Source organism: Stigmatopora argus, chromosome 18 (genome assembly GCF_051989625.1).
Source record: "Stigmatopora argus isolate UIUO_Sarg chromosome 18, RoL_Sarg_1.0, whole genome shotgun sequence".
In the NCBI taxonomy this organism is placed as follows: Eukaryota; Metazoa; Chordata; class Actinopteri; order Syngnathiformes; family Syngnathidae; genus Stigmatopora; species Stigmatopora argus.
The window spans coordinates 11476099-11499340 of NC_135404.1; the positions used below are offsets into that span (position 1 = coordinate 11476099).

Consider the following 23242-nt stretch of genomic DNA (forward strand, 5'->3'; position numbering starts at 1 on the left):
GGAAAATAAGAACGAGTCTGATAGCAAAGTTAGATTAGGGATGGCGAAACGATTCATTTTTTTATATTCCTACAGAAGAACGCATATCCCAGTATTTCTACGACTACAAAGATACACAAATAAGGCTGATTATTATGTTTTATCCATTAATTTAGCCAACATCGGTTCTGAATTACGAGCAGCGTCCATTCCGATTGCTGCAACAGTCATCTCTTCCACTCGAAGGCCTATTTGCATACCGTGATAAATTTAGCCAGTATGTCAAATCAACCTAACATCATTTTATACAAAAGATGAATCATTGAGCTATTTTCCCAGGAAGGTAGACTCCCGACACCCACCCAGGAAACGTCTCTAACAGGAAGTTAACGTCCTGCCTTAGCTTTAAACAAGACAATAACGCAGTAAAAAGACGCTCACGCTGCCAACACGTTACGAGTGACACATTAGCCTTTAGGACCCACACACAACTTTGGATTTTTTTTTTCCCGGTTATGTTTCCTATTCCTCCATAAGGTAAGACACAATATTATGCAAAGGGGATACAAACATGTATTTGTAGGCTTTGTTCAATATCGTTTTCAAGTTTTTAACAGACTTTTGTTGACTTTGTTTATACTGAGAGGTGGCGTAAGCCAGGATTTATAGGAAGAAGGTCCAAAGAGTATGTTGGCCATTCATATTGGAGATATGTATTTTTAAGCATTGCGATTTTACATATAATTCCTTTTAGTTGAAAGCAGGTAAGGTCATTGGCGGTCATGCAAATATGCACTCTAACTGTTGTAGATTATAAGGGGGTGTGACACAAATATGATGGAACATTGAACCACCAGCAGATGTTAGTTTTCTTTTTTAAGAGCTCGTTTGATTGTTTTATGTTGTGAACGTTGGCATTCAAACACGAATATGCTTACATTGACTTTAGAGTACTGTAAAATAACTGTTAAGGTTTTGATATGATTGATTTTGCTTGAACATGTAGAATTCAAGAAATTAAAATTGGTTCCTTCCTCAATTTAAGAGTCAAAACCAATCAACCTTTTTTTTCTATTGATTATTTTGATTATTTATGACTTGTTTAATCAAAGTGTTATAAAATACTTTTTTTCAATCTATGTGCGGTACACGATGGATTACATTTCTTTTTCCCCCCCTAGTGATGTCAGTGTCGTGGAGCCATGGCCTTTGTAAATATTTTTCAATATGTGTGAGTAGTAAACAAATACTGCAACATTGGCGCCTTGAGATATGAGCTATGTTTGCTTAGACTTGCAAAAAAATAACTCAATTATTACTTGACGACAACTTCCCTGATGCTTAAAACGGCCTCGGGCTGATTAATGCCAAATGGAAGTTTCCCCAAATCTAATAAGATGAGGTAGGGAACGAAGAAAAACTTGTATCTCAAGGCAGTGCTGAAAAAAATCAATGTACTCACATGACCCCAACAAGTACAGACAAGGCGTTCCCGTGCAGATTCCCGTCCTTGGTGGTGTCCATCGCCGTGGTTCTCCTCTGCTTCTACCTGCACGCTAAGAAAAAGAGAGCAGCCTACGAGGTCAGCGCGGCAAGCGTTCCAGAGGAGAGCGCCATCGCCATCCAAATTATCGCCCGAGCCCAAACTCAGGCGGCGGGGGAGCAACATTACGACAGACGACCTCCTCGTTACAGCACCATGGATTTCCCACCTCCTTACTCACTGGTGGGTCCATTTTAATGGGAGCCAAATATAGTGAAGTTTGAGTGACATTTTTTGGAGTTTGCTCATGTTATGCAAAGTAACCAAAATGTTGCATCATTGCTACACACTGACTGAATTTTTCTGCAACCAACTTCCTTGTGACTAGAAATTTTCCACTAAATTTTGATGCAAAATTAGACTCTGGCTAAAAAAAAAAATATTTTTTTTTTTAAACTGAAAAAAGTGCTTAAATTATCTTATATTTCAACTCAAATCTCTTTCAGTTCGACCCCAAACTGACAAGTGTTTGGCCCGGGGGTTCACCACCTGCCTACGAGATGTACCCAATCACCCTGCCTCTGGCTCCCCATCACTGGAGGACCCCCCTAAGACCACCGTCACCCTCCTCTAACACGCATGTGGGGATCTGAACTCTTGCCATATTAAAAAAAAAAGAAACCTCCTTTCTTTGTCCCAACCCGCTATACCAAGACTGTCTTTGAGTGATAGTAGACTCTTTATTACAATACATTACGTATAAGTCGGAAGGTAAAATAAACACGAGATGCCAGTCATTGGTGGAATAATGGTATTTAAATAGAATTCTATGAATCCTTGGCTTTTGAAGCACTTTAAGGCAAAAGTATGTTTCGGACTGGTTGTACATCACACACACACAAAAAAAAACATCACTAAAATGTCATGAATGTTTGTCTAAATTTGTCGAAATTTCTCCCAAGATTGCGTTTACTTGGTTTGCAACTCACGGTACTGCAGATGCAAGTAAATAAAGCAGGTTGTAGTCAATAATAATAATAATCAAGTGGCTAGTTTGTAATTTCTAGAAGTTCAGTTCAAATGTAATGAATGTTTCTATTGCTGTTCATTTTCCAAAAATGTGAACACAAATAAGCACATTTCTCCAAAAATGCAATCATCGTAGTATATATGACGAGGTGGTAAAATATACAGAATTCAATACAAATATCACATTTGGTATGTTTCCATCGTCTAGTAGTCTGTCTTCTAGCAATCCAATGTAAACGTGACACTACATTATTTAGGATTTGGAGAGCTAAAAGGACCCTTTTGCCATTACTTTCTACATATTAGAACATATGATTTTTCACTAGGACTCACCACGACACTACATTTTCTTGATCAACTAAACAGAAAATGAATAATCAATTCACCAATTCATAGTATTTATCCGTTGAAACTGAGAACGCTTTGAGCGCTGATTTTAAATGTTAGAATTTCTTTTACCTCGGACTTGTGGATACTGAATCAACAGCGCTTCTCGTGGTCACAGCCAAGTAGTGCACCTCAAAATGTGAATACGTACAGTAATACCTCGCCACTTTGCGGATCGACTATCCTGGATTCACCACATCGCATCTTGGATCTGCCAAATATATATGAAAAGTTTATAGTAAAGGAACAATAATACAAACATGAAATAGGGGGGAAAAAACGTGAATCACAATTGGACAGTATTTCACTTGGGGGTTGTGTCTACCTTCGGGCGTTAAATAATAGTACAGAAAGGGTTTTAAAAGTCCAAATATTATAAATAGAGACCATAAAAACACTGTCCCTACACCGCAGTTTTTCGACTATTAAGGCAGGTCTTGGAACCGATGAACCGCGATAAACGAGGTATTACTGTATATAGCTTTTAGGATATTTTGGCACATATCCTCCGTTATTTACTGTTTGGTATTCGTCCCAAAAGTCTGTCTAAATTCAAAGTATTGCACGCAAGCCATCAGGTAGCATTTTGGTGCCAAAAGTGACTTTAGTGAATTTAAACTCATTTTATCTTTCTATATATGTCGAAATCTGTGTTGGTGACAAATCAAGATACTGATTAAACAGCAAGATTATTGCAGAGGTATGCGGGTTAAGAGCTTCATTTCGCAAGACCACGGCGTGGTCTGAATATAAAGTTCATTGACTCGCCATCCCACTCAAAGACGCAAGAACAAATTTCAAAGGAGCATTCTGTAATGGGCAATGTGCCCCCCGTTCCTACTTGACCACGTCTACGACCGAGTTTGCCACGAGCGCTCTCCGCCGGCACTAACAACCGAGAGCCAACTCTAGAAGCGCTTCAATATCGAGGATATGATGACAAATTAAATACAACACCACGTCTGCTCCGAGACGCCACTTGACTATTGGCGCATTTGTGGTTGGAGGGTCCCACCGTTCCTCGGCTGTGCCCCGAAACTCAAAAGACCCAGCTGACAGGCACCCACTGTTGCTCGTTTAACAGTTTTTCCATGGCGGCGCGTAGACTTCGGAAGGTGGCTTCCAGGCCGTCGTTGACGATGCACAGGTCAAAGTAATGTCCGTAGGCCCTCTTGGTGCGCTCGCTCTCGTCCACTGTCCTCTTGAGCTCCGAGTCCTGAGGGCGGGGAGGATTTTAGTGGACGCCGAGCGGCCGCCTCAATGTCGATTTCCCGCCACGCCACTCACCGTTAACTGTTTAGTCACCACTCCTGACTCTATCGCCGACCTGTTCATGGCCTTGAGGACCTCAAAATCCGGAGCCTCGATGAAGACGACGTAGGGCAAGAACTCCGACGTCCGCAGGACTTTGAGAGCCTTCAGAAACGGGTCAAAATGTTGTAAGGCTAATTTTACAGCAACTCCAAGAATACCGCCTTTTAGGTCCAAAGCTGACTCAACTGTCGGTCCTTCTTATTCAATTGAATTTATCAATGGCAAGCCAGGAGTCCCAATGTCAAAATGCTAAAAAAATATATACATATTTTTTTCTAAGCCAAAGTTAGAAGTATTAAAACTATACAGTGGTACCTCGTGGTACGACATGCTCGTGGTACGACGAAAATTTCGTTCGCTCAAGTTACGAAAAGCTCGACATACGATCTCAGTCTCGAAACGGATTACGATCGTATGCTGAGGTACCACTGTACTTAGATTGTAGATCAAATAAATGACATAACAATGTACTTGAGTATCACAGAAGTTCTTCCTAAATATTTTAAAGGAAACAATTTTAACATTAAATGATGTGAATCCCCTGTCGTAATAGTTCAACACAACTGAATTGTACTTGTTAACTGCACTGTATTGGATTCAAAAAATATTGCTAGATGATTTAATTTGGTCAATTTTTAGTATACCACTAGAGGGAAACCACACTCCTAAGAGTGTATTTCTGTACTGTACGTAGCATGCAATGCAGAAGATAGCTTGAATGGGATACCTGAGGATTGACATCCAGAATGCAGATCTTTCCCGTTTCCGTCACCTCGTGTATGGAGTTGATTTTAGTACCGTACAAATTCCCGTCGTATTCGCCGTGCTCCAGGAAACGTCCGTTTTTGATGTCGCACTCCATTTCGCTGCGGGTCATGAAGGAATACATCTGGCTGTCTCTTTCGTCCACCTTTGGCTTTCTGCTGGTGACTGAAGGAAGACAACAATGAAAGGCTCAGGTTGTGTTGCTGGCTCATTTATTTCCTTTGACATTTGCACTCACATGGGACGGTGGTGCCGTACCGCTGAGGATCCAACACAAGCAACTTGTTCTTTAAACTGCGGCGGCCAACGCCCTGTGCGCCAATAAGAACTAAGGTCTTCCTTCTGAAGGGTGGCACCTTGGCCACCTCTTCATAAATCCGCAGCTCGTGACGATCAAATTCTTAGGAAAAAAACATTAATTAGGACGGACAATTAATGGATTGAAACATCTAGTGCTTATTAATATTGTTTTATGACTACAACACATATGTCATGTATATACACCATTTTTTTCATAGTTTGGCAACACACTAATAATTTTTACGTGTTTTTAGCGTGTGGTTGTAGCGTGTATGTTTAAGCTGGTGTATGTTTTGCCATGCCTGGCTGCGTCTTTAAAAACGGTGCGTCCTTTATGTGTAAAATACAGAAATAGCACTCGTTACTGACACTGCGGCTAAAAATACGATGCGCCTCATAGTCGTGAAAATACGGTATTAAATTTTTTTTCCCTCTTCATCGTGTATTCCTTGCCTGGTGCGATTTGTTGTCCAGAAATATATGGTATTTTTTAGATGATACGATATAATTGCAGATCATTTCATGGAAGCCATTTAGGGTAATTCAAGTACCTGCATTTTTGGTGGTTAAATACATCATCTTTTTCTTCTTCTTGCCAACCACTCCAGCACACAGAGGCCCTGAGAGAAAAAGCAAACCAGACTGAACATGCTTGATTTTGAATAAGGACGACAAGGAGTTGATGTTCGAAACAAATGTGACCGCTAGATAATGCCGATTTGATTCGAACCAGATTGAAGAAAAGACCCATCTGTGATCTAAACCAAAGTGCTTTCTTTTTTAAAATGTGAGAAGCTGAGTATCGACTGGCAAAGTTTATGAAGCAACCGCCATCTTGGGCCAGGCCACGCTGGGGCTCATTACCAGCATTCTGGCGCTCACAGGCTGACAGATTGGAGAGGTGAAATGCGCGCATGACACTGGAACAGATGTTATCTTTGTTCCCAGCGTGTTTATGCAGCATGGGGTCAAATCTGCATAATTGCAAGATATTCTCTCTTTTGGTGCTTTCGTAGAAGGAGCTGCACAGGAGAGACACTTTGACATGGGTAGGAGTCTCCAACTCATTTTTATCGCCGGCTACATTGTAGTTAATGGTTTGGATCTGCCAACTGGGCTGCCAAAATGGATCGATCAACGAAGGGGCAGCTTTTCGGGATTGTTTTTAGATCCTACATTTTGTCCAAATCCTGTTTTTGAACCTCTTAATAGGAAATGCTATTCTCTTTTAATTATGCTTTTGTAATGAATTATTAAAAAAGTATGAATGGGGGGTGGCATTCAAGATTTATTTTTATCTTTGTATTTTAATGACTAAAAATGTACATATTGTTTTTAATTTGCACAGTGACAAAAAGGAAACTAGTAAGCATAAAATATTTCCTTTACTATCTTTTAATCTACATTAAAAAAAATAGATATTATTTATATAACTATATAAACAGGATATATTCTATTTTATTTACTTATTAAAAAAAATTTGATTTAAAAAAAAACAAATACTGGAAGTAATGTGGCAGGCTGGATCTGGCCCCGCCGACCCACCTTGACAACTGAGGTCTAAGGGTATACCTGTCGTAACCAGCTCCAGATCTCTTTTCACAAACGCTTTCCTCTTCTCCTCCAGGAGCTGACTGGGAATCAAACCTGCACTTCCTCCCTGGATGTGGCAGGCCTGAGAAACATTTAAAAAAAAAAAAGAGAGAAACAAATCATCTCCCTGGTTGCGTTGTATGAGCCCATGCAGGTACTCACCTGCCACCAGTTCAGGTCTTCCTGGTTGAAAATCTGCAGAATATCTCCACTACAGAAGCTCAGTCCCGCCTCTTTGCACGGAATCAGGTTATCGGGAGATGGGTCGTAGTCAAAGTGACATTTGACAAATGCCTATCAGGAGAGACGTTTGGGAAGTCAAATCCTACTTAAAGTCACTTCTAAAAAAAAACCTCTCAAACAGAACATAATGACTTTTGGCAGAACAACTCTCTGACTAATAACCACAGTGTTTAATGATAGGGCAAGGAGACGTAAACAGGGGAAGGAAGGGAGCGCCACGGCTAAAGTGAAAGCGAGCCTAACTGCGTCACCACGGAAACCAATCCCTCCCTTTTCTTCACTTACGACATCGATGTATGATGATTAAAAAAAACTCCATATGCATCGTCGATCCGGGTTGAAACGATATTTTAGTTTTTGTGGGGCTACGTGTCCAATCCTCCCTTCCAATTTATAATGATAAAAAAACATAAAATAATATTTTACAATAGCAATTAACCATATCTATTGTAAATATTCCAAAGAATGATTCAACTTGGCACATGCCAGCTTTCAAATAAATGTAGTAAGCACTGTCGGTTAATGGCAAAATCCAAAAGATGTATTAACATTTATAAGCTTGAATTTATTTCCCTTTTAAATCATTCCAAATGGAGTGAGTTTATGTGTTGTTTTTGTCACATTTGAGGGCATGTCTGACAGAGCCAATTATCTCAGGAGATGCCACTTGAATAGAAATGCTAAATTGCTTGCTGAAATCAATGTCCTAAATCTTGGGAGTTGGAGTGGAAGAATTCTACTTGAAATCAATGGAATCTCTGCCACAGACAAAAACATCCTTTCTTGGCAGAGCACTAAATTGAGAAAGCAGATGTTGATTAGGCGACCAAACCCAATTGGTGGCCACTTTCCTCTTCCTGCGCCAGCGCTGAAAATGCTAATATTGAAACGTGCTCTGCATATTTCAACGCATGGGATTAAATGTCAGATGACCATGACAGTGTTACGCGTATTGAATAAGAGTCTTGTTTTGCAATTTCTGCACAAAAAAAATGTCATCTTGTTATGGGACTTCAAAAAAAATATCTAGCTTGATCCTCACACCACGCATGTAATTTTTAACTGACCTGCCGGGGCGTGTGCGGCTCCTGGTAGCTGGGCAGAATTTTCAAAACCACACTGCCGCTGGCTTCCTTCAGCATCTCCTGCAAGACTTTGGGGTCATTGGCCACCTCCTTGCCGTTCACCTCCTTGATGATGTCCCCCACGTGGAGTAGACCTTGCTGGTCGATCATGCCGCCGTGGAGGATTCTGGCGATGACCAGCTCGCCGCTCTCCACACGAAATGTCACTCCCTTTAAACACAAGCGTGTCGTGGGGAGGAAAAATGATGTGTCATGGCCTACTCGAGTCCAGTTTAGTCAACAAACAACAAAAAACATTTCGTTGGTCGTTAAATTTAAGAATATGAAACCACAAGGGGAAGATTGGATGTATTTCAGGTGAGAAACGACTATACTCAACAATAAGAGTATCAATCCAAAAGGTAATGAACTGACTATTATATAGCTCACAGGTGTCAAAGTGGCGGCCCAGGGGCCAAATCTGGCCCGCCGCATCATTTTGTGCGTCACGGGAAAGTCAATCATGAGTGCCGACTTTCTGTTGTAGGATCAAATTAAAATGAAGAGTATAGATGTATATTAAATTTCCTGATTTTCCCCCTTTTAAATCAACAATTGTAATTTTTAATCCATTTTTCTGTTTTTAGTTCAAAAATCATTTTGTAAAATCTAAAAATATATTTAAAAAAAGCTAAAATAAACATTGTTTTAGATCTATAAAAAAAACTGAATATTCAGGGTTTTTAATCCAGTTCTTTTAATCTATTTATAAAAAAAAAATCTAAATATTATATCTAAAATGGTCCGGCCCACGTGAAATCAAGTTGACGTTAAAGCGGCCCGTGAACCAACCCGAATCTGACACCCTTGATATAGATGAATCATCACTTTTTTGTGCCTTGACTTATTTCGAAATGCCTACTTTTGAACAACCCTTCATTTTTGCACAAAACACAATTATTATGATCATTACAATGATACAATTATTTGCCAGCCACTTACCAGGTGCTCACCAGCCACCTTGCGGATGCCCACCATCCTCACGGCGTCGGGGGGGACGGGTTGACTGTTGATGGCCGCGTCCATGAAGGCGCAGGGGCTCGGTGGAGGCGTCTCGTAGTTTTTGGATGCCACGGAATCGTGGGTCTCCAGGAGGGACTTAAGAGGACGGAAAATATTGAAAATTGCATGCAAATACGTCTTCAGGAGCTCCAAATCAATCATATCGACCCGTGCGTAAACTCCGCTCTAGCTAGCACGCCGTTTTTGTTTGGGAGAGATTTAAAGGTTATGTTTAAAAACCTGAAAATGAGGTTCCTTGAGGATGCGGAGCAGCTCTTCGGCGGCTTGGTTCCTGTGTGCCAGAGGGTTGAGTTCCTTGAGGATGTCCTGGACCAGCTCCACGTTGTTCTCCCTCACCGCTTCCAACTTGGGCTCTTCAAAGCACTCGTGAGCCTTGGATTTTCAGGAGAGGGCAGATGGCGTGTAAGATGATTTTTTTTTTAAATGTCTCCCCCCCTCCCAGGTAGTCTCACGTTTGCAGACTGTCGATTCGGATTCAATTACTGCTTTGCTAACTACGACTAAATAAATAAACGACAAAGTGACGCGAGGCCGATACACTCGACGAAAAAACCTGATCATCTGCCCATCGCGTTTTTCTGTGTTTTGTGGAACATTAAAATTTCAGGGAAACATGAATTTTTTACTTTCCCTTGCTCACATTCAAGGTTCTTATATTTCGAAATCAAGGTCAGCAGCAGTACTTTTTTTTCTTATTTGAGCAAAAAGTCAAACATACATCTGTGTACACTCATATCTACGACAAAAAAGCAAATTTTGCTGTGGCGTTACCCAAACAAAATTCAGTTCGAAAGTAAAATAACGTATCCCCCATTTATCTTCACCATGTGTCATTTAAAATCACCATTAACCGGTTTAGCTTGAACCAATTATTGTGCACTTCTAAAACAATAACAAAAACAGACAAATCCAAAAAAATCCATCTGTATTTACATAGTTTTTAATTTTGAAACATATATTTTTAGGCAACTTATAGTTTTGTGCAATTTCACTCTCATCACAAACAGCTTTTTTGTCATTTTAAATTTGTGGAGGATTTTTAAAGATACAAATTCCTCTGATATGATTGGAAAAAAAAATTGGTTGTTCTTCTGGTAACTGTTGAGATTGTTAATGCGTCATTTGTTAGCCTTTTTTCTAATTGAAACTCAATATTTGTATGATGACGCAGCATGATTCTCCACTTACTGCCAATCAATCGGTCATTATTTTGATCCTGGTCGCACTACCATACACATTTCTCCTTTCCTTTAACACACCTTCTGGCTCACGTTTAAAATTATCGACAGTCCAATCGCGTCTCAGATTCTGTATAAAACAACCAGATTGGGCGGATTTCTTCAGTCTATTGTCAGCGTGGCACAATCAATGTAATTCACCAAAGTCATCTATCGCGGGACAATAGCTCTTTATTGCTCAGATCACGTGAGCTTCCGCCATCAGCACGCAATAGCTTGTTAAGCGTTTATAGATCCAGCGGCCTAAATCGAGAGTGTCTATAACCCTGGAAAAAAAAAAATGCACGCTCACTGGCTTGCTTAGCTTTTTCCGGTGGATTTTCAAATTTCCTCCAAGGTTCATTGTACTAAAACACTCATTTTTTTCTGGATTGAGACAATAAAAAATAAAAAATACAGTTTTTCAACGTTAAAAAGAAACACTGCGGTCCATTAAAACTAAAAAAAAATGTCATTTTATATTGACGTAAAAGCAGGATTTGAACTTTTAAGGCAGAACTCTTGGTACACTCACACCCTAATAGAAGTGTCAATTTTCATTCAATGGAACAAAATAAAAGGTCATCCACTGATGACGTTCAAACATGAGATTTTACTCGTGGAAAAATGTGCTGTCAATTACATAATGACATTTTCGCAAAATTGCAGTTGACATGAATTTGGATATGATCATAAACGGTCAATTATTCTCTCATCAAAGGCTATAATAGTGCTAGCTGCCCTCAGTTCAAACCAAACGGACGTCAATCACTGTCGAGTTGATAAATTACTGGGAAATTAAAAACTTTGGGGTCAGGTTTCTCAGCTAAGATGAGCTCTTAGCAAAATTCGGATGAGCAAATATTGTCTGCCACTCCATCGTGGACCCTCCTAATTAAAAGGTTAGGTCGTGCCACCAGTCGAGCGCGTCAAGCAGAGCTGGTCTGGTCTCTGATGGCCTGGTCACCTTTTGTTCCAGCATATAGTCAGAACAAAATGGCACAAATGCTCCAAATGATGTCACTGAGATCATGTTTCCCAAGACAAAAGGCTTCAATAAAGACATTCCTAACTGATAAAGAAAGTATGATTTTGTTCTCACCACTGGGCTCTCCATGATTCCTTTAAGGAAGATGAGGTCCAGGTCATTGGCAGTTGTAGAGCTGATGCTGTCACTCAGGGTGTCGAAAGCCTGATGCATGGCTACACAAAAGAGAAAAATAAAAAAAAAATACAAATGATTCAGTAGCAGCTCTCAAAATTATATTCACCCGGGCGACCAAACGTCCGGGCGACCAAACGTCCGGGCGACCAAACGTCCGGTCACGGTTCTTACTATAGTCTTGCAGGTAAATAAATACACCGGGGAAGCGGCTCATGACGACTTCATTCTAATGCCTTTCTAATAAAGTTGACTGTGAAAGGAAGCAATTATTCCTAATAGTCGACTGCGCTTGTCACCTGAAAACAGCAAATGAAGTAGCTGTAAAACGCAAGCAGGATTATGCGTGGAAATACTGAGCTTGCCCTCAAAGGCAAAATAAGGACACAAGTCACATCTCGCCTTGCCTGGAGATGAGACGGAAGCCAGAGCGCCAATAACAGAGACACAAACTGCCGACTGACCTTGATCATTCATTACGCAGTCCTTCCGCCCTCGTGCTGGATAATTTCATAAGTAAATCGAATAACTAATTGCGCCAGTCTTTTGCAGTCAACTATTTTCTTTGTGTTTCGCTTCCGTTGACAACGCTTTGACGCCAGTGGGAGCAAAATGCCAGATTTAACCCTGGCAAAGGACACCAGAACAACAGACTCCGCTTACGTAGATCTCTTTGATCACATCAGGTTTTATCTTTTTGCCACTTTTTGTCTTATTCTCACTCACTCATGTCTAAATATCTGCCCAACGTTTACAAGTACATTTTGTCATATTGTTTATCCCACGTGTTGCAGCACCATTTGCGTTTAAATATCCATCACTGGCCTTGACAAAGATTTAATTTGACCGGTCAATTGCAACAGATCACTTTAAATGCGCTATACTATACAAATTAAAATCAAACAAACGATGCATTAACTTTAATCACATCCCGAAGCTAAGCGCTAATGCCATTCAGTTGAATAAAAATAATGATACAATGGGACGGCCTCTGGCTTCGCTTGTCAACCGTGCAAGGACGTGCAATTCCAAGGAAAGCAAATTAAAAGCAGCCGTTATGCCCTCTAAGGAGTGTTCCAATTAACGAGGTCGCTGCTTTTGTTTGTGCGGAGAACACGCCGGGCCGGGGGGTCCATGAAGCGCTTACCCAGCATTTAGCGAAGGTTGCTTGGTCGCTATGGAGTGGCATTTAGGGACACGGGAAGGTGTGCAAAACTCGTTCCCGAGGGCCACGCCTGAGACAGAAAGCCTTCGCTTAGTTTGACTCTTTACCGATAACGGCGTTACTATCGGCTCTTTAGGTTATTTGGGATGAATATTCAAATAGAAGCACAGACTTTCAAATGAAAGTCTTTTTTTCATTACCTTAGCGGGCCGACGAGTCATTTCTGATTTAATGAGGTGCTTGCTAGTCGTTACGCGGAGTGTTGAGACTTTCCATGCTAATGGCCTGGCAAAAGGCAATCAATCAGGGTGCCAATATCTATCAATTTAGTATAATTGAGTTAACGTGTTTCTGAATGAAGGCGCGATGTGATTTCACAATTTTTCAATCAATACACTGATGGGCAGAATAAGTTTTAGTTTTTTTTACCTTCCAACTTCGAAGAAAGGACATTTATAATAAAAGACTACTGGAAGCTCACCAACATTACCAAAGTGCAAAAACATTTCACAGGCTTGAAGATGTTACTTTTTGATACATTCTGTATAATGAAGGATAACGCCTTAAGTCTAAGAGAACACCTTTTTTTAAAACTCTAGTGACGCATTCCTATTGGCAAAAAAAGGCAGTCAGCTTGGACTCCAAGCGCGCTGAGCTGACACCATCTGGATGACGTAAACAAACAAGCAAAAAAAGACTATACATGTCATTAACGCCACCTTTTGCTGCAGCTAAGCTTAGACATGATCAATAAAACGTGGAAAGTGGTTTCTCACGTTCCCTCTTTTTGAGCCTTCATATTTTTCAGATCAACTTTATTTACAAACTCGTACTTTAACTCACTGTTTGTCATTGATGGCGCCAGAAGACCAATCAACTATGACTAGGGGCCCCTCCCAGTTGGATTGGACGACTATGGTTGTTAACGGCATCATAAACAAAGATGAAAATGGCACATTAGATAGTTAACGGTATTAGGGGCGGGACTAAAACATAAAATGTACTTTTCTACTTTCTGACCACCGTTGGTCGCCCTACCCAAAATGAGAGAGAGTTTAATATCTAAATATCTACTGTTGAAAAAATTATATTCACCCGGGCGACCAAACGTCCGGCGACCAAACGTCCGGTCACAATCCAATCCTGCTTTATCGTAAAAGAGAATGGTCTGGATTTTTGGCTAACAGTCTGATTTATAGAAACGGAAAAAAATGAGTGATGGAGTGACAATTAAAATCATACAGCGTGGTGTCTCTGATTAGAGCACGCTGACAGATGAATAAACCCGTAACCATGAATGTTAAATGCGCAGCCACAATTTTCCCAGAAAATTGGATTCATCATGGCTGTCATGTTATATTACAATTCACAGCACATGTAGTAACACAGAACACGATTTGGCGTGCAATACCATAACTTTACAAGCATTTCAATCAATGATGCCGCTTTGCTTTTAATCTGGCAACCAATGCCCACGTTTACGTGTACTTTAAACCAAGCCGCCAACCTAAAGCAAGCCCGGGAGACGGATTGCAAATGACTTCACAGTACATAAATATCCTTGGACACACACACAGAGAGGATATTTATGTGCAGTATGAAACACAATGCAATATTAATGAACTCTGTCAATTATAAATGGTTTGTATGGTACTTCTGACTATACGTGCTACTGGAAAATTTTAAATTGTCATATAAATTTAAAAAAAAATCCCTTGATACGATCCACTGAACGCAGTCTATTTTAACGTCTGTGAAATGAGTCATCAGAACACACCATGTAGCGCCAGAAAAAAAAAATGTATAGGAGGATCTAACCTTCTGAATATGAACAATGTGACAATGTGTGCATGAAAGGGTTCCTATGATAAATGGAAGTTAATATTCTGAACAGCCTGGGTGAGGAAGTCAAACGACGTCATGGTAACAATAAAGCTACACGGCAAAAACGTTTGAGTCTATCATCCTAACATGGGAGAGCATTTTGGTTTTGGACAGGTATAGCTTTGGCATAAAAAAAAAAAAACCTGTGGATGATCTTATCTTGCAAAGCGGTGATACTTGGATGTCAATCCAAACTTTTCCCAAACATCAACATAACTTTACACCACTTTCACCTTGGACCAACTGTGTCTAAAAAAGACATCCTTTCCACCGCTCGTGCTGACATTGTCTAACATTTTTTCCATCTTCCCAAACCCTCGGCTGTCTGTCCCTGTCCTGTGCATGCCTACGCCGCCCTGGGCCCGCTCTGTCTCTTTTAGTCATCGTCACTGCAGGGACACAAACACACTCCTCCACAACCATTGACTAATATCCGTGATGTCACCTGCTCCGTTACACTTAAACGCACAAATATCTCAAACCTGTGCTCAATCTTCTTAATAAATCACATGCAACAAGAAAAAAAAAACAATTTTACTGCACAAATCTATCACACACCCCGCAGGTTGACAAGTACGCTCTTACCTTCCCCCCCCAGCCTCATCTCCAGGCCCTCCGAGGACATGGCCGAGTCCCCCTCCTCCAGGGAGAGTCTTCCGAACAGACTGCCAGCCATGGTGACTGACCAACACCTCACTACACCTCACTACACAAACGGCAACACACCTCAAAGTGTGTGAGGCTTCCTCTCCTCCCGCCTGCCTGCCTCGCTCCACCCGCTCTTGACGCAAATGTGTGTAAGCTACGCCTGGCTGAGAGTCTTCTCCTCCGCATGAATGAATGCAGGGGACGGGCTCGTGTGCGCGAGTAGATCGGAGAGAGAGCGAGAAAGAGGGCGACACGTAAAAAAGGGGGAGTGGGGAGGAAAATGGGAAGTGTGATGCTCACTCGGGGAGGAGGAAGAGAGAAGAGGAAAGGAAAAGAGGCTGGGCCCTTTTCCTGGAGGCTTCCCTGCGGGGGTTAACGCAGGCAGGGAGGAGAACATGGCTGGCGAGAAGATTGGCCAGGGAGGCGGTAGGAATGGTGATGAATCGGAAAAGAGCGATAAACCTTTTGCCAAAATCAGATCACAAACGGGTCCCCTTTGGAAGACTTGGGGAAGCGCTACGACAAGAAGGGCGTTCGTTTTTCTGCCAGCTGCAAGCGCTATATGAAAAGGGAGAATTGCATGTGGCTGTAACTTTTCTGCACTTGTGTCTTTGAGTCTGTTCAAAATACTGTAAGCTTCCTTTGTCACAGTTAAAAAGCGTTTACTCCACCTTGGGAGAAACAGCTTTGTCATACCAAACAGAGACCTTGGAATTGATCAAAATATTGACACACAGCTGCTACGTCTTGTGTCAGTTCTGAAGAGCAAAAAATACGGTACTTCATGGAAGCTTAATGCTGATGAATTGCTACCTTGGACTTAGAGTTCAAGTTTTGCTATGACGCTGATGATCTTTCTTATTGAATATAATAAAAATACCAGTGGTGTGCTGTCAGGGCCTTCAAGGCCTTCTCTGCTGGCCTAAGAAATATCTGAATCATATATTATATTTTGTCCATCAATACTTATTAAATAATTCTAAATGGTCTGTTAGCTTCCTTTCATTGCTTTCCCCCCTGGTTGCACTGCTTCCAGATGTGTGTTTTCATATTGAAGCATTTAACCAATCACATTTCAGCTATTATTTTTTGCCAGGGTCAGAAATCTGCCTCAAGGCCTTCACAATCAGTTCTGCAGGCTCTGCTGCATTAAACAAGCGTCGATAAGACTGTTGCTTTAACCAATCAGATTTCGAGTTGGCAACACCACAATGCCTTGTCGCAGGCATAGGGATACGTCATCGCTTTCACCAACTATGATTGGCTAGTGATTAGCCAGAGCTACCAAACTGTATCTGGAGCTAGCTGCACAAGCAAATATATTGTTGTTGATTTAAAGCAATTTTCAAGACGGACTATACCAGAAATACGACAGGACAGGCTCGACTTTCAGCATTAGCTTCGATGGCGATAGAAAAGAAGGCAGAAAGAAAGGAGGATGGATATTGTGTTCAGTTAAAAAGGATTTTTGGTGAGTAAAATATGGCTATATTCCTAAATAACATTTCAATTGTATGAGCTTATTATTGATTATGTTTTATGTGTCGCAGCTGTAGCTGCAGTAGAGGTTTTATAGCCATAAAATATTTTTTGCTGAAGGCGTCACTAGGAAATGCACGGACCGCCACTGAAAAATACCCAAAAAGCATTCTAGGCTGACCCCCATTTTGTCTTTGAGATGGTCATGTATGAGCCACCAGAGGGCAATCTAACACAGCCATACACAAAAACAAAATACAAACTCCTTAAAATGCAGTATACAGTAGTATTTTTTTCAAATGTATTACTATTTTATTTTAACAGAGGATAAATATTATATCCCTCTGACAAGGTCTACCTAAATCTTACTTAACTAATAAGCTACTCAGAGAGTTACAACACCATAACATTGATGTTTTTTGTTGATGAACCCTATTTTTTTAAAGAATGATCTGCTACCTTGCAATGCTATCAAAACGCCGTCAACAAGTTAGTACTCGAAATTACCGATGCAAGATCGCGTGGGTGGATGGGTCCAAAGCACGCGGCAGAAAAACCTTCTGAGGCGTCAGTAATTTAAAACGGAGAGTCGGACTGAACTATTAGCCAGCTCATCAAGCCACATTAGAAGCAGCGAGATGAGATCGGCGTCTGGAGTGCCGGATTAGCCACAAAGCGTTCACTATCGCTTCCCTTCTTTAGACATCTTCATGACCGATGCGCTCCTCAAAGCACTTGACTCCAGAGGCACCGGCACATCGTTAAATAAGTACATTATCTTTCACGCTTACGCTTTTTCCTGCCGTGTTCCATTTTAAGTAGCGTAGGAATTGGTTATTCAGGTTGGGGCGATGGGAACGCGCGGCACACAGATGCTCGAGTCATAGTTGAGCAAGTCACTTACTGGAGTCTGAAAATGATGTTGCCACGGGCATTTTGGGGATTGATTTCCTCGTCGTATCTTCTGCCAAAATTGCAACTGTGAAAAGAGAAGACGGGAGAGAGAGATTCAAAAGAAAATTCAAGTATTGACTGGATGATGAATAGAACTTTCCCAGCACAAAAGCACTTGGTAGAAAATAAATGTCTGCTGCTTGACCCGTCTCTTGAAATCTCAAGTCATTAATTTGGTTGAATAATGTGTCTCCAATAATGAGCTGATGACTAAAGTAAGATAATCCAGCCAATTGTGAGCTTCACGACCAGGCCGATTATCTGGGGGGGCTTTGAAGATCGCCCGACGAGATTATCATGTTGCATGACTTTGGTTTGAAGAGTTTAAGAGAGCGCACAAAAATGCTGGTTTTTAGTATGCTACACACCGTGTGCGGTCGATTGGTCGCCAGTCTTTTGGTCGCCATCTTTTGGTCGCCGGTCTTTTGGTCGCGGTCTTTTGGTCGCCCCGACCGCGACAACGGGCGACCAAAAGACCGGCGACCAAAAGATCGGCGACCAATCGACCGTGTACCCTACACACTCGCTTTGTTTGACATTAATGGGAACTTTCATATTTTACATCGCGGTGAAGATGATAAAAATCTTGATGCATGAGTTTGTTTTGCAAATGTTACAGCATTTTGATTAAAAAAAAACTAATTGACTGGCCTTTATCGTCACAACACAAACAAATGCATTCCAGCCATAATAACAGTCATAAGTATCGTGTTTTCAATTTGTCTAAACAGGGTCCCGCCCACGCTAAATGCTATCTAACTCACTTTGAGACTATTAATAGACATCCCTGCAGTTACTGCCCTGGTGTCCATGGGGGAATATTACAAACAGATGGAAAGATTGAACGGCGAGGTGAGTGGACAGGACGGCAGGACGGCTCATGCGGGCTTACAGAGGACCTGTTGATGTTCATTGATCCATTTACCATCAGGCAGCATGAGAAAAAAACAGGCTCGGATCCAAGCCTGCCTTGTCAGGTGACGTGGCATTGGCACAGTCCACGCTCGAAATAGCGCTACGTACGGGGTTAGCCCTATAAACGCGGTATAATCAATAGCTAGCCAAGCAGGAAAAAATACAAGAGTGGGAGTATGGCTACTTGATAAAGTAGGAGTGTTCACTGTTGTTAAACAAGAAAATGATAGTTTTTGGTTGCTATGACAATATGAAGCGGTGCTACGAAAGACATGCAAATGAATGAATACGCTCAAAGTATGTTCATTGGGGGAGGCTCTTTTCGTACATGCCTGGGATTTACTGGTTTAACAGCTGTTTACATGACAAGGAATGTCATATGGATGAACATTCTCCTCGGCTCAAAGGGCTTTGGAAAAATTTAGCAATGTGAATCTGGCCTTTTAATGCCACGTTCACGTTCCACCCACGGGATCCCGCGTTTGCACAGTCAAATGACAGCGCTTGCTAAAAGTAGGCAAAGGCCAAATGGCGGCTAAGCAGAGCTGAGAGGGTTGTCGGGTGCTTTTAATATGAGTGTCAATCAATTGCCTTTACAAAGTTAACACATAGGCTATAGTAGTAAAATACACAGATTTAAGATGGACTTCTTTTCCTATGATGGCAATGTCATCCAAATGTGTTGGATCGATCGCACTGTAAATGAAGATCGTGGCAGAGTTGTTTCTACCGAGCGTGACGGAAATCTATTTATTATGAGCATTGCATTAGGCAGGTGGCGGAAAAAAATGGTAATTTCCATAAGACAAAACGCAAGTGTCTCCATATGACAACCCAGCGGCGGTCCGTGCATTTTCTAGCGACGCCTTCAATCCAACCCTCAAAAACTATTTTATGACTATAAAACCTCTACTGCAGCTACAGCTGCGACACATAAAAAAATCATCAATAATAACCTCATACAATTGAAATATTATTTAGGAATATAGCCATATTTTACTCACCAAAAATCATTTTTAACTGTACACAATATCCATCCTCCTTTCTTTCTTCCTTCTTTTCTATCGCCATTGAAGCTAATGCTGAAAGTCGAGCCTGTCCTGTCGTATTTCTGGCATACATTTTTATTCGATTTAGCGCTGAAAATGTTCATTCCCGGTTGTGACAGATTTGCTTGCTTTGGAGTTGTCCGACCTTTCTTAATGATGTCCAGCTTTTTTCTCTTGAAAAGTCTGTCTTGAAAATGACTTTAAATCAACACAACAATATATTTGCTTGTGCAGCTCGCTCCAGATACAGTTTGGTAGCTCTGGCTAATCCAGTGTCTCACTAGCCAATCATAGTTGGTGAAAGCGACGACGTATCCCTACGCCTGCGAGAAGGCATTGTGATGTTGCCAACTCGAAATCTGATTGGTTAAAGCAACAGTCTTATCGATGCTTGTTTAATGCAGCAGAGCCTGCAGAACTGATTGTGAAGGCCTTGAGGCAGATTTCTGACCCTGGCAACAAATAATGGCTGAAATGTGATTGGTTAAATGCTTCAATATGAAAACACACATCTGGAAGCAGTGCAAACGGGGGGAAAAGCAATGAAAGGAAGCTAACAGACAATTTGGAATTATTTAAGAATTGGACAAAATATAATATATGATTCAGATATTTCTTAGGCCAGCAGAGAAGGCCTTGAAGGCCCTGACGGCCCACCACTGTGACAACCGCCTTGAAGCATTCTCACGGTGAAGCGGCATGTAAACAAAAACACACGCAAAATAGGTAGCCAAACAAGTGTTAATCCACATACGTAGCCTAGCGTCAGGCCTAAAAATAACCCCGTGCTCCCACAGGTTCAGCTCCTCTCATTACTTTACAGTGAAAACGGCCGTATCCAAGACAACCGTGAGCGGCGCCTTGCTTTTTTCCCCCCCGGTGCATTGCCATGGCAACAAGGGAAACGACGTAGAATAATGAGGACGGAATTAACACTGATACTATTTAAAGGTCTGACCATTGTTCATCTTAATTACAGAGGCGAAAGGGTTTACGGTACATTGTGTATAACTAGCGTAGGAGTCAGAAGAAGATCAAATGTCCATTACTCTACATTTCAGAAGGAAAAAACTGAAAGAACTGATAAATAACAAAACTATATACCATACAAGCATCCCACAGCCGATAGAACATGATGAGATTCTAATAAAAAATTAATATCATGTATTTTGTATAGGCAGAACTGTATAGCTCAAGGCAAAAATACTGAAAATCCCACCAAGGGAGTTTTAAGTATTCACCAATCGACCAACGGTAATGTTCCATGACACACCATGTATTAGTCGCTGAGTTCTATCCATGAGGGGAAAAATATATTTGTAGCATTTTCTAAAAGTAAATGCCCTATTTTTAAATATTTATAGTATGTAAATACCCTTCAATGGCAAGTGAGGTTGAAGCAATGTTGACAATTGTTAGGAATAATGCCAAAATAGTCCTGAAGGCGTACAAGGCGGTATAACACAGCTCATTTAAGATTAAATCGGGTGTAAGGCTTTGAAATTTTCCAGAGGGAATGTGAGGTAAAGGACACACTTTCAGAGTACTGAATTACAAATCACTGCTAACAAGCCATGTGAATCCATAACAATTTTCCATTAAGGGATAGAAGAACCTATCTTTAAAATGCTTATGTTAATCCTCTATCCAAATGAAAATCCCTAAAAAAAATCTCCTTTGTCCCAGCAAAGGTCTTTAAAATGAAAACTTTGGAATGGGTCAACTTGGGTGCTTTTTCTATTTTATAAACATCTCATATTAAGCAGCAATATTCTTTTGGGTATTTGGGGTTACAGTAAGTCATAAGAAATAAGCTATTTTAAACAGAAAATACTTTGATGGCGTGTGGACGTGGCCAGAGAGTCTATAAGTGCATTTGTAACGGTCTTTGCAATTAATTGCAAACAATGCAATTAGTGACAACTAAAACTGAGACATGTAAATTATAATTAGTATTTTTTTCCTACCACATCCCCAAAACATGCATGGTAGAGTGTGCGTGGGCATGATTGTGCCCTGCGATTGGCTAGCAACCTGTTCAGGGTGTCCCCACCTACTGGTCAAGGTTGGCTGGGATAGTCTCCAGCACCCCCGCAAACCATGCAAGATGATGTAAAGAAACTGAATTAGTATCTGATAACAACAATCAATTGGAAATGTTTTAACTAACAATATATTTTACGGGTAAAACAAAGGTGAATTTGAGTAAATGAGGCAAACAATAGCTACTTAATATGGCTACTAATTGGCCTGCTTGAGAGCATGGGGCAAAATAAATGTCGCTAGTCCCGTTTTGAGTGCGGATTTGTTCAGGGATTTCCTCGTCGTACATCGGATTATTGTGTTTAATTAAAGGCATACCAACGCAATGAACATCAACCAAGACAAACGCCGTTAAACGACATTTTACGCTTTCTTCCGAGGACACGGTGCTCGCCCACTCACCTTACCCGGGCGCCGCGTCCCTGAGAGCGGCTTGCGGACGCCGCTCGACTCGGTGCTGCCGGTTTGGAGGCGGCAGGTTCTGGTTAATCCCAGCAGTTACTTTAAGACGCCGAACGTGTTTATCTTAAACGAGACCTTGCTTTGAGGCAGAACTAACACCTCCCTGAAGGGTTAAATCGTTCCGTCGATCCAAGGTGGTTCGATATGGATGGTTGGATGGATGATGGATATTAAATGTGCACCAACATAGACCGGAGTGTGCAAGACTAGCGAGGTACTCGACCTCCTGTCAGCGAATAATTGGGAGCTCTCTCTCGGTGAGACAGTGGCCTCTAGTGGCCGAAACTCTCTTTACACCCAATTTCATCAATACAGCACAAGTACTGTAGTACATAAACCATAAATTTGACCAATAGAAAGGTTATGAGGGCCACTGAACATAGCTTTGAATAATGGGAACATAACCTATATTAAAAATGGATGCAATGGGAAAAATTATCAAGTTGAAAATGTAAATAAAATATATACAGAATAAAATGTTACATACCGTACATTAAAGGGAAGGTGGGTTAGCGCGTCGGGCCTCACAGTGGGAGTCGTGGGTTCAAATCCAGGTTGGTCCACTTGTGTGGAGTTTGAATGTTCTTCCCGGGCCTGGGTGGGTTTTCTCCGGGTACTCTGGTTTCCTCTCACATTCCAAAGACATGCATGGTAGGCTGATTGGACACTCTAAATTGCCCCTCCTTGTGCCCTGCGATTGGCTGCCCACCAATTCAGGGTGTCCCGAAGTCAGCTGGAATAGGCTCCAGCACCCCCTGCGACCCTAGCGAGGACAAAGCGGTTCAGAAAATGAGATGAGACATTAAAGGGAATCCTTTATGTACATTCAGAATGTTTTGTTGTCATCACAAATACAGACATTAAATGTTTTTTTTTCTTTTGCTGAACTTTGGGTTCAGCAAAATTGCAATCGATTGTGCTATTATTATTTTTTGTAAACACTGGAATAGTTAAGGTTGAGTTGAAGTGGAAAAAACAGTTTCACCGTACAATAAATATGACTTACCTCTGGAATAAAACTGCA

At 41.2% G+C, this 23242-nt stretch overlaps 3 protein-coding genes across 6 annotated transcripts in view; 1 reads left to right on the forward strand and 2 right to left on the reverse strand.

Annotated features, from left to right (window-relative positions):
• ace (angiotensin I converting enzyme (peptidyl-dipeptidase A) 1) overlaps positions 1–2043 on the reverse strand; it is a 35922-nt gene extending 33879 nt beyond the window's left edge. For both annotated transcript variants that reach the window (XM_077626754.1, XM_077626758.1), the window contains exon 1: positions 1442–2043. The gene's annotated coding sequence lies outside the window, so the exon portion shown is untranslated. The remainder of the gene's footprint in view (positions 1–1441) is intronic.
• LOC144093347 (uncharacterized) lies at positions 65–2250 on the forward strand. Its single transcript, XM_077626766.1, has 4 exons — positions 65–516; positions 1161–1210; positions 1480–1705; positions 1969–2250. The coding sequence occupies exons 2-4, from the start codon at positions 1182–1184 to the stop codon at positions 2113–2115; spliced, it is 402 nt and encodes a 133-aa protein (XP_077482892.1). The 5' UTR covers positions 65–516; positions 1161–1181; the 3' UTR covers positions 2116–2250.
• A 9-nt stretch (positions 2251–2259) lies between these two features.
• mpp2b (MAGUK p55 scaffold protein 2b) lies at positions 2260–22469 on the reverse strand. Of its 3 annotated transcripts, XM_077626765.1 has the most exons (13): positions 22159–22469; positions 17700–17774; positions 11560–11660; positions 9460–9612; positions 9160–9315; positions 8161–8388; positions 7013–7144; positions 6830–6932; positions 5809–5877; positions 5196–5357; positions 4920–5122; positions 4166–4294; positions 2260–4094 (listed from the first exon to the last, which is right to left on the reverse strand). In XM_077626765.1, the coding sequence occupies exons 2-13, from the start codon at positions 17728–17730 to the stop codon at positions 3918–3920; spliced, it is 1644 nt and encodes a 547-aa protein (XP_077482891.1). In that variant the 5' UTR covers positions 17731–17774; positions 22159–22469; the 3' UTR covers positions 2260–3917. The 3 variants fall into 3 exon arrangements, with proteins under 3 accessions (XP_077482891.1, XP_077482889.1, XP_077482890.1); XM_077626763.1 differs by lacking the exons at positions 17700–17774; positions 22159–22469 and adding an exon at positions 15254–15517; XM_077626764.1 differs by lacking the exons at positions 17700–17774; positions 22159–22469 and adding an exon at positions 11794–13817.
• Between the last annotated feature and the right edge of the window lie 773 nt (positions 22470–23242).